Below are 13867 nucleotides of genomic sequence, written 5' to 3' on the forward strand. Positions count from 1 at the left end.
GTCCGCCGAGACCACGCCTACATGCTCGTGCGGTGCGGCTTTGACACGCCCACTACGCGCGTGCATCGTTCTGTGTGCCGCTGGGAGAGTCAGCTAGTGGTCGGGGGCGGGACTGCCTCAGAGTGGGAGGGAGGGGGCGGGGTTTATTCAGATTGCGGGAGGGGGCAGGGGCTGTGAATGAAAACAAATTAGTTTTGTGTGAAGGAAAAAAGGATTGAAAATGCTAAGAAGAGATTGTAAATGGACAGTTTAGTCACCTTAAAGGACCACTATAGGCACCCAGACCACTTCAGCTCAATGAATTGGTCTGGGTGCCAGTTCCCCCTAGTTTTAAAGGACCACTCTAGGCACCCAGACCACTTCAGCTTAATGAAGTGGTCTGGGTGCCAGGTCCCTCTAGGATTAACCCTTTTTTTAATAAACATAGCAGTTTCAGAGAAACTGCTATGTTTATAATAGGGTTAATCCAGCCTCCAAATCCTCTAGTGGCTGTCTCACTGACAGCCGCTAGAGGCGCTTGCGTGATTCTCACGGTGAAAATCACAGTGAGAGCACGCAAGCGTCCATAGGAAAGCATTGTAAATGCTTTCCTATGAGACTGGCTGAATGCACACGCAGCTCTTGCTGCGCATGCGCATTCAGCCGAAAGGGAGGATCGGAGGCAGAGAGGAGGAGGAGAGCTCCCCGCCCGGCGCTGGAATAAAGATACGTTTTAACCCTTTCCTCATCCCAGAGCCCGGCGGGAGGTGGTCCCTGAGGGTGAGGGCACCCCCAGGGCACTATAGTGCCAGGAAAACGAGTTTGTTTAACTGGCACTATAGTGGTCCTTTAACCCTGCAGCTGTAAACATAGCAGTTTCAGAGAAACTGAGGGTTAATCCAGCCTCTAGTGACTGTCTCCCTGACCGCCACTAGAGGAGCTTCCGCGATTTCTCACTGTGAAAATCAGTGAGAAGACGCTGGACGTCCATAGGAAAGCCTTGAGTAATGCTTTCCTATGGGCGGTTTGAATGTGTGCATGGCTCTGTCCGCGCATTCGGCTCCACTCGGGAGCTGACGCAGGCAGGAGGAGGAGAGTTCCCCAGCGTCGAGGGAGCCCGGTGCTGGATTAAGGTAAGTGGCTGAAGGGGATTTTAACCCCTTAAGGACACATGACGTGTGTGACACGTCATGATTCCCTTTTATTCCAGAAGTTTGGTCCTTAAGGGGTTAAACGAGTTTGTTTTCCTGGCCCTATAGTGGTCCTTTAAGGCACCATGTAATTGTTATGGTTCCAGGAAGCTCCCAGTACACTCTTACCCCAGGAGATTAAAGTGTTTGGTAAACCCAGAGTTGCCTCCAGCGCCGATCTCCACAAACTTTGGAAGACTGCAAAAGTTGTACCTATCCATAAAAGTGGTGACAATACTCAACTTCGACTGCCCTCTTAAAAGTTTGCAATGACATCCAAAGGAACAAGGAGACTTAAAGGGACACTCCAGGCACCCAGACCACTTCTGCCCATTGGAGTGGTCTTGGTGACAACTCCCACTACCCTTAACCCTGCAACTGTAAATATTGCAGTTTTCATAAACTGCAATAGTTACATTTCAGGGTTATAGCGTCGCTATGTGAGGACCTCCAGCGTCGCTGAAATCCCCATAGGAAAGCATTGAAAGCATTTTTCAATGCTTTCCTATGCGGAGGTCTAATGCGCGTGCGCAGCATTGCCGCACATGCACATTAGGTCTCCCCCCAGCCGCGCATGCGCGATAGGTCATCAGGCGGGGGAGGAGCGTGGGCGGACCCTGAACCAGCGCCAAGGGACATCAGCGCTGGATACAGGTAAGTCACTGAAGGTGTTTTAACCCTTTAAGCAACTTGGGATGGGGGGTGGGAGGAAGGCAAAAAATGGTTTGTTTTCCTGTCACTGGAGATTCCCTTTAAGTGGAGCTATTTTCCTTGATTTTTCCAAGGCCTTTGACATAGTAGACCATGGCATTCTTTTGCAAAAACGTAACAACTTAGTCACTGGTGATCGGCCGCTAAACTAGTTTTGATCGTATGTTTAAGACCGGTTGCAATATGTGGTCATTTCTGATAGTGCTTTCCTCCATCTTATTATATAAAAAGCTATACAGGTTAGTACAGCATTACCTTTGACAAAGGCGCTTTAGCAGCGCCGAAACTTGCGTTAGGGTTCATGCTTCTTTGATCTTAAATTTCACGGCACTGTTTGGAGTGTACACAGGGTGTGGAGTGATGGCTACGAGATTCATCATAGCTTATCAGTAGTCATGACTATTTAAACTGGGAAATCTTTAAGGTCTCTTTTCAGGTGTTTTAGTTAAGGTTGCTGGTACTAATATTAGGAAGTGTACAGCAACAGTCAGTTAGAATTTGGAACTACCCATTGCTCACTACATAGCACGTTAAGTAGCTCTCTATATTAACTACTGTATACCTATAGGTGGACTATATGTGTCTATTATCTATAGAATTTTGAAGTTATTCATTGAGTGAAAATACACATACCTTCTTTATATTCAGTCATCTATCTGAATTGCTTGGTACTCTTCACCTAACATTGGATTACAATCTCTATGTGTACCTAGTATATCTATAGATTTTTTGCAGACTTTGTATGCATACAGAATGCCACCTACTAAGTGAGGATACTGTTATTTATTTATAGGAGACATTGTACTTGAGGCTTGGAGCAAATTATTCATTAGACTGTATAACAGCTCACTTCCCAGCACCACTAAATACCTGTTTGCCCATATCCCTATTAAGACTACAGGACTCTATAGTTCTCCTCCACTTTTTTAGATGTGATGGGATTTAACAAGGTTTAATTTATTTGTATTTTTATTTTTTTTTTGGAACTTATTTTCTATAATAAAATGTGTTTTGAATTAGTTCTATATATATCTGCATACCCAGAGAACTTTTGTTGTGCTCCTCTGATTTTTTTTTATCCTTGGAACACTTTAATCTACTACTGTTTTGTGTCAAGTTTAAGAGTTATCCCCTGTTTAAAGGTTCTCTGGACACACTAAATATAGGGATTCTGTGTTTTTTTTCCTTTTTTTCAACATGGCTTTCAATGCCTATTTCAAGATCATTTATAAATATGTTAAATAGAAGCAGTCCCAAAACAGAACCCTGAGGTTTACTATTAATTACAACTCGTTGTACTCTATCCTTAAGCCAATGTTCTACCCAAGAACAAGAATAATCATCTAGATCAATTTCTTTTAGTTTGAAGACGAACCTATTGTGAGGAACCGTATCAAATGCCTTGGCAAAATCCAAGTAGATCACATCCACTGCAACACCCTGATCTATACTTCTACTTACTTCTTCGTAGAATGCAATTAGGTTAGTTTGACATGACCCATGTTTCATAAAACCATGCTGATTATTGCTAATAAAGTTCTTCCCAATTAATTTCTGAATATTATCCCTTAATAGCTCTTCAGAGATTTTCCCAGTCACAGAAGTTAAAGGACCACTCTAGGCACCCAGACCACTTCAGCTTAATGAAGTGGTCTGGGTGCCAGGTCCTTCTAGGGTTAACCCATTTTTTCATAAACATAGCAGTTTCAGAGAAACTGCTATGTTTGTGAATGGGTTAAGCCTTCCCCTATTTCCTCTAGTGGCTGTCTCATTGACAGCCGCTAGAGGCGCTTGCGTGATTCTCACTGTGATTTTCACAGTGAGAGCACTCAAGCGTCCATAGGAAAGCATTATGAATGCTTTCCTATGTGACCGGCTGAATGCGCGCGCAGCTCGTGCCGCGCGTGCGCATTCAGCCGACGGGGAGGAGAAGAGGAGGATCGGAGGAGGAGAGCTCTCCGCCCACCGCTGGAAAAAGGTAAGTTTTAAACACTTTCCCCTTTCCAGAGCCCGGCGGGAGGGGGTCCCCGAGGGTGGGGGCACCCTCAGCGCACTCTAGTGCCAGGAAAGCGAGTATGTCTTCCTGGCACTAGAGTGGTCCTTTAAGCTTACAGGTCTATAATTTCCAGGCAAGGATTTTGAACCCTTTTTAAATATAGGAAGGGCATCTGCCTTCCTCCAGTACAATACCTGAAACAAAATAATCTTGAAAAATTAAATACAGAGGTTCACTTATTTCCCCACTTAGCTCCTTAAGTACTCATGGGTGAATACCGTCAGGCCCCGGAGCCTTATTTACATTAATTTTCTTTAACAGCTGTAGCACCTTGTCTCGAGTCATCCAATCACAAATGATCTTATTATATCTATTGCCATAGGATCCTCATTAATATATACTGAATACAAATAGTAATTTAAAATTTCTGCCTTCTCCTGGTCTTCATTAGCTAACAGATCCATCTCTGTTTCTAGTGTTTTTTTTTAGAATTTATGTACTCTGACTCTCTCCTTCCTCTCGGGCAGTCACGTCCTCCTAGCTCTGTCTAAGGTCATCACAGGGGGTCCAATCGCGCTGTTAAAGCGCCCAGCGCTGACCAGGCCCCCTGGAAATACATCTCCATAGGGTGGCCCTAATAGCATGGGCCACCCGATGGACCCCTTGAACGATGGCCCCGGCGGTTTGATGCGTGGGCTGGGGCCACAAAACATGGCGGCTTGCACCCAGTCGCAGGGCGGCCGGGCCCCCTGGAATGACGGGCCCGGATGCCGCTGTGACCCATGGGACCGCGGTATGTATGCCATGGTTTCTAATATTTGTTTGAATAGTGAACAAGGCAGAAACAGAATAGTAAGTACTGGAAATTCTCCAAATTCCCAGTAATCTTAACATCAAATTATAATAAAAAGAAGAGAGGAGTTGCAATAATAATTTCAGCATATACTAAATTTGAACTTATTATGGAAAAAAAAGACAATCAAGGTAGAAGTTTGATCTTGATTTGTAAATTAAATGAAGAAATATATACATTAGTAAACTTATACGCACCAAATATCTACTCCAGTACATTTTTTAAATCGGTTTTTAATGAAATCAGGAAAATCAAAAAAGGAACTCTATTAATAGCTGGAGATATGAATGTTACACCAGATGTAAAAATGGATTGAACACTAACTAATAAGAACAATCATTATACTAGAAAAATAATTAATAATGATAGATCATTTAGTAATACTATGATAGAACATGATCTTTATGATATCTGGAGGGTTCACCACCCTAATAACAGGGACTATTCGTATTTTTCTCATGTACATTCTATTCTAGAATAGATATTTATTTCACAAATTCGTATAGTTTACAGAGGTTTGAGAATTCTAATATCGATAATATATCCTGGTCAGATCATGCACCGATAATAACTAACATTAAACAAAAAAATGATACCAAGGTAATTACACCTTGGAGGATGAATGATGAAATTCTAGACTCAGTATCTGGCCTAAAATATTTGAAAGACCAAGCAGAAGAATTTATAAGATTCAGTGATAACAAAGAAGTATCTAATAGCACTCTTTGGTGTACATACAAATGTTTTAAGAGGGTAAACTTTATAAAAATTGGAGCAAAACTGAAAAAAGATCAGGGGAAAAAGTTAACGGATCTTTATATAAAATTAGCCATATTGGAAAATACTAATAAAAAAGACTTCAATATATTAAGACTAAACAAAATTAAACAAATACAAACTCAAATTAAAACCAATCTATCAAATAAAGTGAACAATGCAATTATAAGGTTAAAACAACTGTGGTATCATGGAGAAAATAGAACGAGTAAAACATTTTCTGATAAATTAAAATTTAAAAAAAGACAACAAAGGATTACAAAGATCAAATATATTAATAAAGATCACTTATCACCAACTGACATAGGGGAAGTATTTGGTCAATATTATAAGTCATTATATAATCTCCCAAAGATCTCTTTAACGACTGAAGAGATAGATACCTTTTTATCTACCTGTAAATTACCAAAAATTAATGTAGAACAGACTAAAGATTTAGAATCTCCTATATCCATGACAGAGATTACCCACGCTATAAAAACACTCCGTAAAGGGAAAGCTCCTGGACCAGATGGTTTAAAGGGACTCTATAGTCAACATATAAAAGCAAGAAAGACAGGTCCCCCAGCCTTCCTTCTTGCTTTTATATGAACTTTCATTTATTTAAAATAATTTTCGGAGCGTTTTTATATTAAAAACTTACCTCCGTTCCAGCGCCGAGCTCCCAGCCATGCCGCGCCCCCTTTTTCGTCAAAATGACGAAATCGCGGGGCCCAATAGGACGCTTCTCAGAGAGAAGCGTCATCGCGATGTGGTGCGCATGCGAGGCTTCGCGCTGCACCAATCGCGTTCTTCATAGAGCGGCATTGACAGCCGCCCTATGAAGAAACTCAGCGCTTTACCGCGCATGTGCGCGTTCGCGAGCTGAGCTGTCTGACTGACAGCTCAGCTCGCTTTCTATACCCGCCCCCCTCCTACTCCAAAATTTGCATGCAAACACTATATATAGAGATTTCTCTATATATAGTGTTTGCATACAAACACACATATTGTTAAACATAAGGGGGGGACCTACTGTCCACCCCCGGCCCCCCTTCCCTGAACCGGTGGGTGGGGGCCCTAAAACTAACAATAAGGGGGGGGACCTACTGCCCCCCCCGGCCCCCACCCCTGAGGCAGTGGGTGGGGGCCCTAAAACTAACAATACGGGGGGGGACCTACTGTCCCCCCCCCCGGCCCCCACCCCTGAGCGGTGGGTGGGGGCCCTAAAACTACAAATAAGGGGGGTACCTACTGTCCCCTCCGGCCCCCACCCCTCAGCGGTGGGTGGGGGCCCTAAAACTAACAATAAGGGGGGGACCTATTGTCCCCCTGGCCCCCACCCCTGAGCGGTGGGTGGGGGCCCTAAATACAAAGGGGGGGGGGGGGACCCTAGTTAACCCTCCCCCCCAAAAAAAAATTATCTCCCTACCTACCCCCCTCACCCTAAAAGTAATGAGGGGGGGACCTTTAACTAAAAACCTGTAAACAAAAAAAATGAGATAAAAACAACTTACCATTCGATGTTTTCTTTCTTCTAAAATCTTCTTTCTTCAGCCCCAAAAAAGGCCAAATAAAAAGCCATAATAACCGACGCAATTAAAAAAAAATAGATCCATGTTCACCCATGGAGGGCTCCGCGCAGACTGAGCTCTGCAGGGCGGGGGAAGGCTTATAAAGCCTTGCCATGCCCTGCAACTAGGCTAAGAACACTCTGATTGGCTGGTTTAAGCCAATCAGAGTGCTCTTTGTCATTTTACACAGCGTGGGAAAATTCCAAAGAAAATGACACAGAGCACTGTGATTGGATGGCTTGATGGTTTGGAGTAGGAGGGGGGCGGGTATAGAAAGCGAGCTCAGCTGTCAGTCCCCCGCCCTGCAAAGCTCAGTCTGTGCGGAGCCCTCGATGGGTGAACATGGATTTTTTTTTTTGCGCTCGTTTTTTGTTTTTTTTTGTTTTTTTATTGCGTCGGTTATTATGGCTTTTTATTTGGCCTTTTTTGGGGCTGAAGAAAGAAGATTTTAGAAGAAAGAAAACATCGAATGGTAAGTTGTTTTTAATCTCATTTTTTTTTTTTTACAGGTTTTTAGTTAAAGGTCCCCCCCTCATTATTTTTAGGGTGAGGGGGGTAGGTAGGGAGATAATTTTTTTTTGGGGGGGTGGAGGGTTAACTAGGGTCCCCCCCTTTGTATTTAGGGCCCCCCACCCACCCCTCAGGGGTGGGGGCCGGGGGGGACAGTAGTTCCCCCATATTGTTATTTTTAGGGTCCCCACCCGCCGCACAGGGGTGGGGGCCGGGGGGACAGTAGGTCCCCCCCTTATTTTTAATTTTAGGGCCCCCACCCGCCGCACAGGGGTGGGGGCCGGGGGGGACAGTAGGTCCCCCCCTTATTTTTTATTTTAGGGCCCCCACCCGCCGCACAGGGGTGGGGGCCGGGGGGGACAGTAGGTCCCCCCCTTATTTTTAATTTTAGGGCCCCCACCCACCGCTCAGGGGTGGGGGACAGAAGGTCCCCCCTCAATTTTGTTATTTTTAGGGCCCCCACCCGCCGCTCAGGGGTGGGGGCCGGGGGTGGACAGTAGGTCCCCCCCTTATGTTTAACAATATGTGTGTTTGTATGCAAACACTATATATAGAGAAATCTCTATATATAGTGTTTACATGCAAAGTTTGGAGTAGGAGGGGGGCGGGTATAGAAAGCGAGCTGAGCTGTCAGTCCCCCGCCCTGCAAAGCTCAGTCTGCGCGGAGCCCTCGATGGGTGAACATGGATTATTTTGGGGCCTTATTTTTAATTTGAAGGCCCCCACCCACCGCTCAGGGGTGGGGGACAGAAGGTCCCCCCCCAATTTTGTTATTTTTAGGGCCCCCACCCGCCGCACAGGGGTGGGGACCAGAGAGGGGGAGGGCAGTAGGTCCCCCCCTCATTATCTTCATGGCCCCCACCCACAGCCCAGGGGTGGGGGCCGGGGGGGGGGGAAGGAGAGTAGGTTTCCCCCCCCCACCTTCAACCACTATTGTGGCCAGAAAGAGTCCCTGTGGGTTCGGTCTTCAGCTGTCAGCTGAAGCCACTCCCACAGCAGTGCTGACAGCCTCAGCACACAAATCGCGTTCACAGTGCTTTGTGTGCTGATAGCCCGTCTGAAGTATTCACCCATGCGTGAATACGTCAGACGTGAAAGGCCTTTTTAGAGCCTCTGAACTCGGAAGTCCCTCTGGTGGCCGTCTGATTGACTGCAACAAGAGGTGTTCCAAGCTTCCAATGTAAACACTGCATTTTCTCAGAAAATACAGTGCTTACAAGAAAAAGGCTGCAGGGAGCTGTAGCACTCACCTTAACAACCTCATTAAGCTGAAGTTGTTCAGGTGACTATAGTGTCCCTTTAAGGAACCGGACTGTCTAGTGACCGTAGGTATGATAAAAATTAACTTTTAATAAATTCTCAAAATAATAAGAGCTGAAGAGATACCAAGCTCTAAACAAACATCACATAAAAAGAGTAAAGGAGGGAAATAGAAAATAGATGAAAGTAATAGTCCCTACTAAGCTAATAAGTCTCTCAATCCCTAAGTGCACACAAGCACTAAATAGTTAAATTAGGAGATGATACAGGGTCACAATGTAACTGTAACACAAGATCATCTAAACAAAGTGTCAAAAAAATAAAAGCAGAGGAGAGGAGAGCAAAAATCCGTACAAAGTATCACATATAATGATGCAGAGACAGAGCTTGTAAGAGGTAAATGCTGGGTCTGGCTAAAACTCGTACAGGAAAACTGCCTGGAGAGTAACTATCTAATAATAGCAGACCTCAACCAATAAACCTAAAGAAAAAATAGTAGTGGAGACAACCTCAACCAATAAATCAACGTATTCGAGACAGCAAAGGATATATAATAGATGCCCTGTACGGGCAGTCAACTAGATATCACCCCTTGAAAAGCCGATCACAGGCGAAACGCGCGTCGGGGCTTTGCTTCGTGTAGCTTTATTTGTCAAGCAGTGTTACTCTATTGAGCTAGACTTCGTTACCCGAGCATTAGAAATCTTCGTAGAATCTATCAGCGGTTCTTTAGACTTTAACTTATTTCAGGTCCGTTATCCGGCATTTGAAGTAACAGATTAGCGTTCTTTGACAGTTAGACGCATCTAATCTGCTAGCTCAGTATCTCCATTATCTATTTATATTTTGGGGACGCTCTAGCTTTACCACTACTTGACCACATTATTAGCTGTTAGGCTGAGGCAGGGATCTCTAGCCTAGCCAGCTACACGATTAAGAGTTAGCCCAGGTTATTCTAGTTGACTGCCCGTATAGGGCATCTATTATATATCCTTTGCTGTCTCGAATACGTTGATTTATACCTTCAGTTCAGCAATCTGTCCGGACAGGACTAGGTATATTATCATAATATATATATATTCCTTGTGACTTTTACGGAATATATACTTTTTGCTATCCTGGACTACTATTTGTATCTTATATTCATTTCTATTTTGTCTCCACTACTATTTTTTCTTTAGGTTTATTGGTTGAGGTCTGCTATTATTAGATAGTTACTCTCCAGGCAGTTTTCCTGTACGAGTTTTAGCCAGACCCAGCATTTACTTCTTACAAGCTCTGTCTCTGCATCATTATATGTGATACTTTGTACGGATTTTTGCTCTCCTCTGCTTTTATTTTTTTGACACTTTGTTTAGATGATCTTGTGTTACAGCTACATTGTGACCCTGTATCATCTCCTAGTTTAACTATTTAGTGCTTGTGTGCATTTAGGAATTGAGAGATTTATAAGCTTAGTAGGGACTATTACTTTCATCTATTTTCTATTTCCCTCCTTTACTCTTTTTATGTGATGTTCGTTTAGAGCTTGGTATCTCTTCAGCTCCTATTATTTTGAGAATTTATTAAAAGTTAATTTTTATCATACCTACGGTCACTGGACGATCCAGTTCCTTGTTCATTATTTAGTCCTATGGGTTAACCCCTTCTATTTCTGTCCAGCTATCCTATCTACAGCTTCACCCCATTCTTTATATTTATTTGTTTGAATAGTTTCCATTTATCCTCAGTGTTTTTTGGTTTTTTTTTTCCTAAGGAGTTTATGCCAGTCGTTATGTTGTAGACACAAAAGGTAAGGGTTGGGTAGAAAAGTAGATTTCTGGGATCGTATTCACGGAGGGCTTAGTGTTTTGTTTTGATGACAGTTGCAGGAGAGGCATAAAGGCATGGGAAGGGAAAGCGGTTGACAGATTAATTGATGTGCTTTCCTGAAGAAGTATGTTTTTAATGATTTTAAGGAGTGGAGACTGGATCAATGTCTAACAGAGAGGGGAATGGCATTCCATATAAATGGTGCAGTCTTTAAAACGAGCAGCAGAGTTAGGAGTACAAAGGTAGGTCTTTGGCAAAGCATTGGGGCCTAGACGGGACATATAGTGAAGATAGGTAGGTCGGAGCAGCATTGTTTAGAGATTTGTAAGCAAGCACCAGGATTTTAAATTGAGCCCTATACCTGACAGGAAGCCAGTGAAGGTACTGACAGAGGGGGGAGGCGTGTAGGGTGTCGGCCGACAGGAAGATGAGCCTCGCCGCCGCATTCATTATAGACTGTAATGGGGCAAGCTGGGAACAGAAAGACCGCTGAGATGCGGATTACAGTTGTCAAGGCGAGAGAGGAAAACGGCATGGACAAACACCTTAGTCACATCAGGCGTTAAATACACACTCTTCATACAAATGAAAACCACTGCAGAACGGTGAAATTTGCAATATCACTACTCACAACTACAGTCAAAATGAATTTACTTCACTAAATACATTTTTAACACCTTACATGAAGAAAAAAAAAACAAAAATAGATATTTTCATTTTACCACATGACATGGTTTGTCGAAATGCTTGAAAAAAAATTCTGTTTCATTTTGGTTTATTTATCAGTAAAAGATTGCTACATATTCTCAGACACATTTACATGGTGAGAGTTACTTAAATTCTTCAGTCAGACTATTACCCTTACCCTCACACAACCATACCCATGCAACAAAATATTTGCGCCTTATTTACATGCACTTTTGTTAGTTTTTCAACTGCCTTTGTGAGTGGCAAAGATATAAAAGAATTTGAAAACACAAGCCCTACAAATAAATGTAGGCTTGTTCATGTTTGCACTATAAAAACATGCTTGTATTTCTCTTATTTTTTAAATATGTATTATTTGATTTAATCACAACAATTTTGCATATCAAATTCCAGGAGTAAGATTAAAAAAAAAAAAAAAAAATATGAACCCCCCCCGCCCTGAAACATACAGTGAGGTAAAACTGAAATTGACATTTTAGCATCTTAAAGGACCACTCCAAAACCAAAAACACTTCTGCTTGCTGAAGTGCTTTATGGGTGAGGAATGCCCTTATTAAACCCCAGTTTATAAAAGTGCTGATTTCTATGAGAAATCAGCACTTTTAAAAATTAGCTAGAGAACTCCCCCCTGGCTGTCAAACAGCTAGGGAGAATTCCTTCCTACTTCCGTTATGTATACACACACAATACTTGATCAATTACATCACCTCTGAATTAAAATTTCGTCCTGATTACATCTCTGTTATTTATGTATTTCATTTTCAATGACTCGAAAAAAATTTTATTTTAAGAAATAAAATTAAAACATGTTATTTTAATGTATTAACACATAAAATCAGATTTTATTATTACAGTGTACATACTTAAAAAGTAAAACATTTTTCTATAAAAATATTAACAACCATCGGTATTTCACAAATTTTGGGTCTGCAATGCATCAGAATGACGCAGTGTCCATTTTTGTATGTTCATTTGTGGAAGAAGCAGCGGATTAAACATACTGAAATACAATGTACTCCTATGATGCATCCTCTAATGTTTCTGTAATATTGTTTTGGCGAATGATCCCCTTTCTTCGCTCTTTTTGCAGACGCCTGGACACAATTGCAGCACCCTCTAGATCTGCAACAGATTGAGTTTTTACTGCCAAATATCCATGTGAAAGCTCTACAGATGGCTGCGCCAAGTTCTTCCTTCTGCGACGTGACCTCCTGCGAGCTGAGGATGAAGCTCGTGGGGACGGAGATTGAGAAGGTGAACCACTCACAAATACCTGTCAAGAGATTTAGATTAGTGGTGGGTAAGTAGTATCTTTCACTTTACTACTTACATGTTAAGATTTTACTTTTCTGTCTAATATCTGGTTTCCATTCTAAAAGTAGAGAGATTAAAGGCCCAAATATTGTACATTTATATTATCATGTGTGACAAAATTACATAGCAGAGAGGTGGTTACATCATCCCCAATATTATGCATTTTTATTATTAATTGGCATTTATGTCTAGACTATAAGTTCATCAAAAGTTAAAAAACAAGGAAATGTCAAACTGCAACGGTCCTCAGCTTGGGTGCTTGGCATGCCATCATTAATAATCTAATTGATTATCTTAGGTGATGTTACTAGTGATTTTATTGATGTCATACATATGATGCCACCAACGGCATAACTAGTGTCAGCACTCATAATATTCTACAGATCAAAAAAAAAAAGACATTGTTGGTATCATCCTCCATGGCAACATTTGTGACATCACCCATTACATCAGGGCTTGACAAATTTGTTTGGAATCTAAGAGCCAGCTAAAAAAAAAATTAGGAGCAAGTTTTCTTTAAAACGAACGTAGTTTAATTTACGAGAAATATACAATTCTTAAAGGGACACTATAGTCACCAAAACCACTACAAGCTTAATGTAGTTGCTCTGGTGCCTGTAGCCGGTCCCTGTAGCCTTTTCAATGTAAACCCTGCCTTTTCAGGGAAAAGGCAGGGTTTACATTGCTGCCTAGTAACACCTCTAGTGACAGTCACTCAGATGCCACTAGAAAGTCCTGTGTCAGTGCAGCACCTTTGTTCAGCGTCTCCACGCTCTGCATGGAGATGCTGAATGTTACATATAGAAAACATGCACAATAATCTCCCAATGCTTTCCTATAGGAAAGCATTGGTTTAGCGGAGATCTTAAAGATTGATTATCTCACCCATGAAGGCAGGACAAGCTGCTAGAAAACTGGCATGGTGTTGGAAAGAAGGGGAGTAAAAAACACCTCTCTCGTGATCGGAGGGGTGCAGGTACCTAAACAGACACAAGAAGACACTGACACTAACACACACACTGACTGAGAGACGTGAGCACAAACACACACATACTGAGAGAGCGAGAGACACACACACATACTGACAGAGACACACACACATACTGACAGAGACACACACACATACTGACAGAGACACACACACATACTGACAGAGACACACACACGGACATGCATACACACATTTTCCATTTTAATTTAAATC

General features: G+C 42.4%; 1 protein-coding gene across 1 annotated transcript in view; it reads right to left on the reverse strand.

Annotated features, from left to right (window-relative positions):
- Window positions 1-11406: 11406 nt before the first annotated feature.
- The window catches only part of SSH3 (slingshot protein phosphatase 3), a 116498-nt gene continuing 114037 nt past the window's right edge, over window positions 11407-13867 (reverse strand). Inside the window, exon 15 of the mRNA XM_063434981.1 lies at window positions 11407-12622. Coding sequence (XP_063291051.1) covers window positions 12368-12622 — 255 coding nt within the window. The 3' untranslated portion in view covers window positions 11407-12367. The remainder of the gene's footprint in view (window positions 12623-13867) is intronic.

This window comes from Pelobates fuscus, chromosome 10, assembly GCF_036172605.1.
Source record: "Pelobates fuscus isolate aPelFus1 chromosome 10, aPelFus1.pri, whole genome shotgun sequence".
In the NCBI taxonomy this organism is placed as follows: Eukaryota; Metazoa; Chordata; class Amphibia; order Anura; family Pelobatidae; genus Pelobates; species Pelobates fuscus.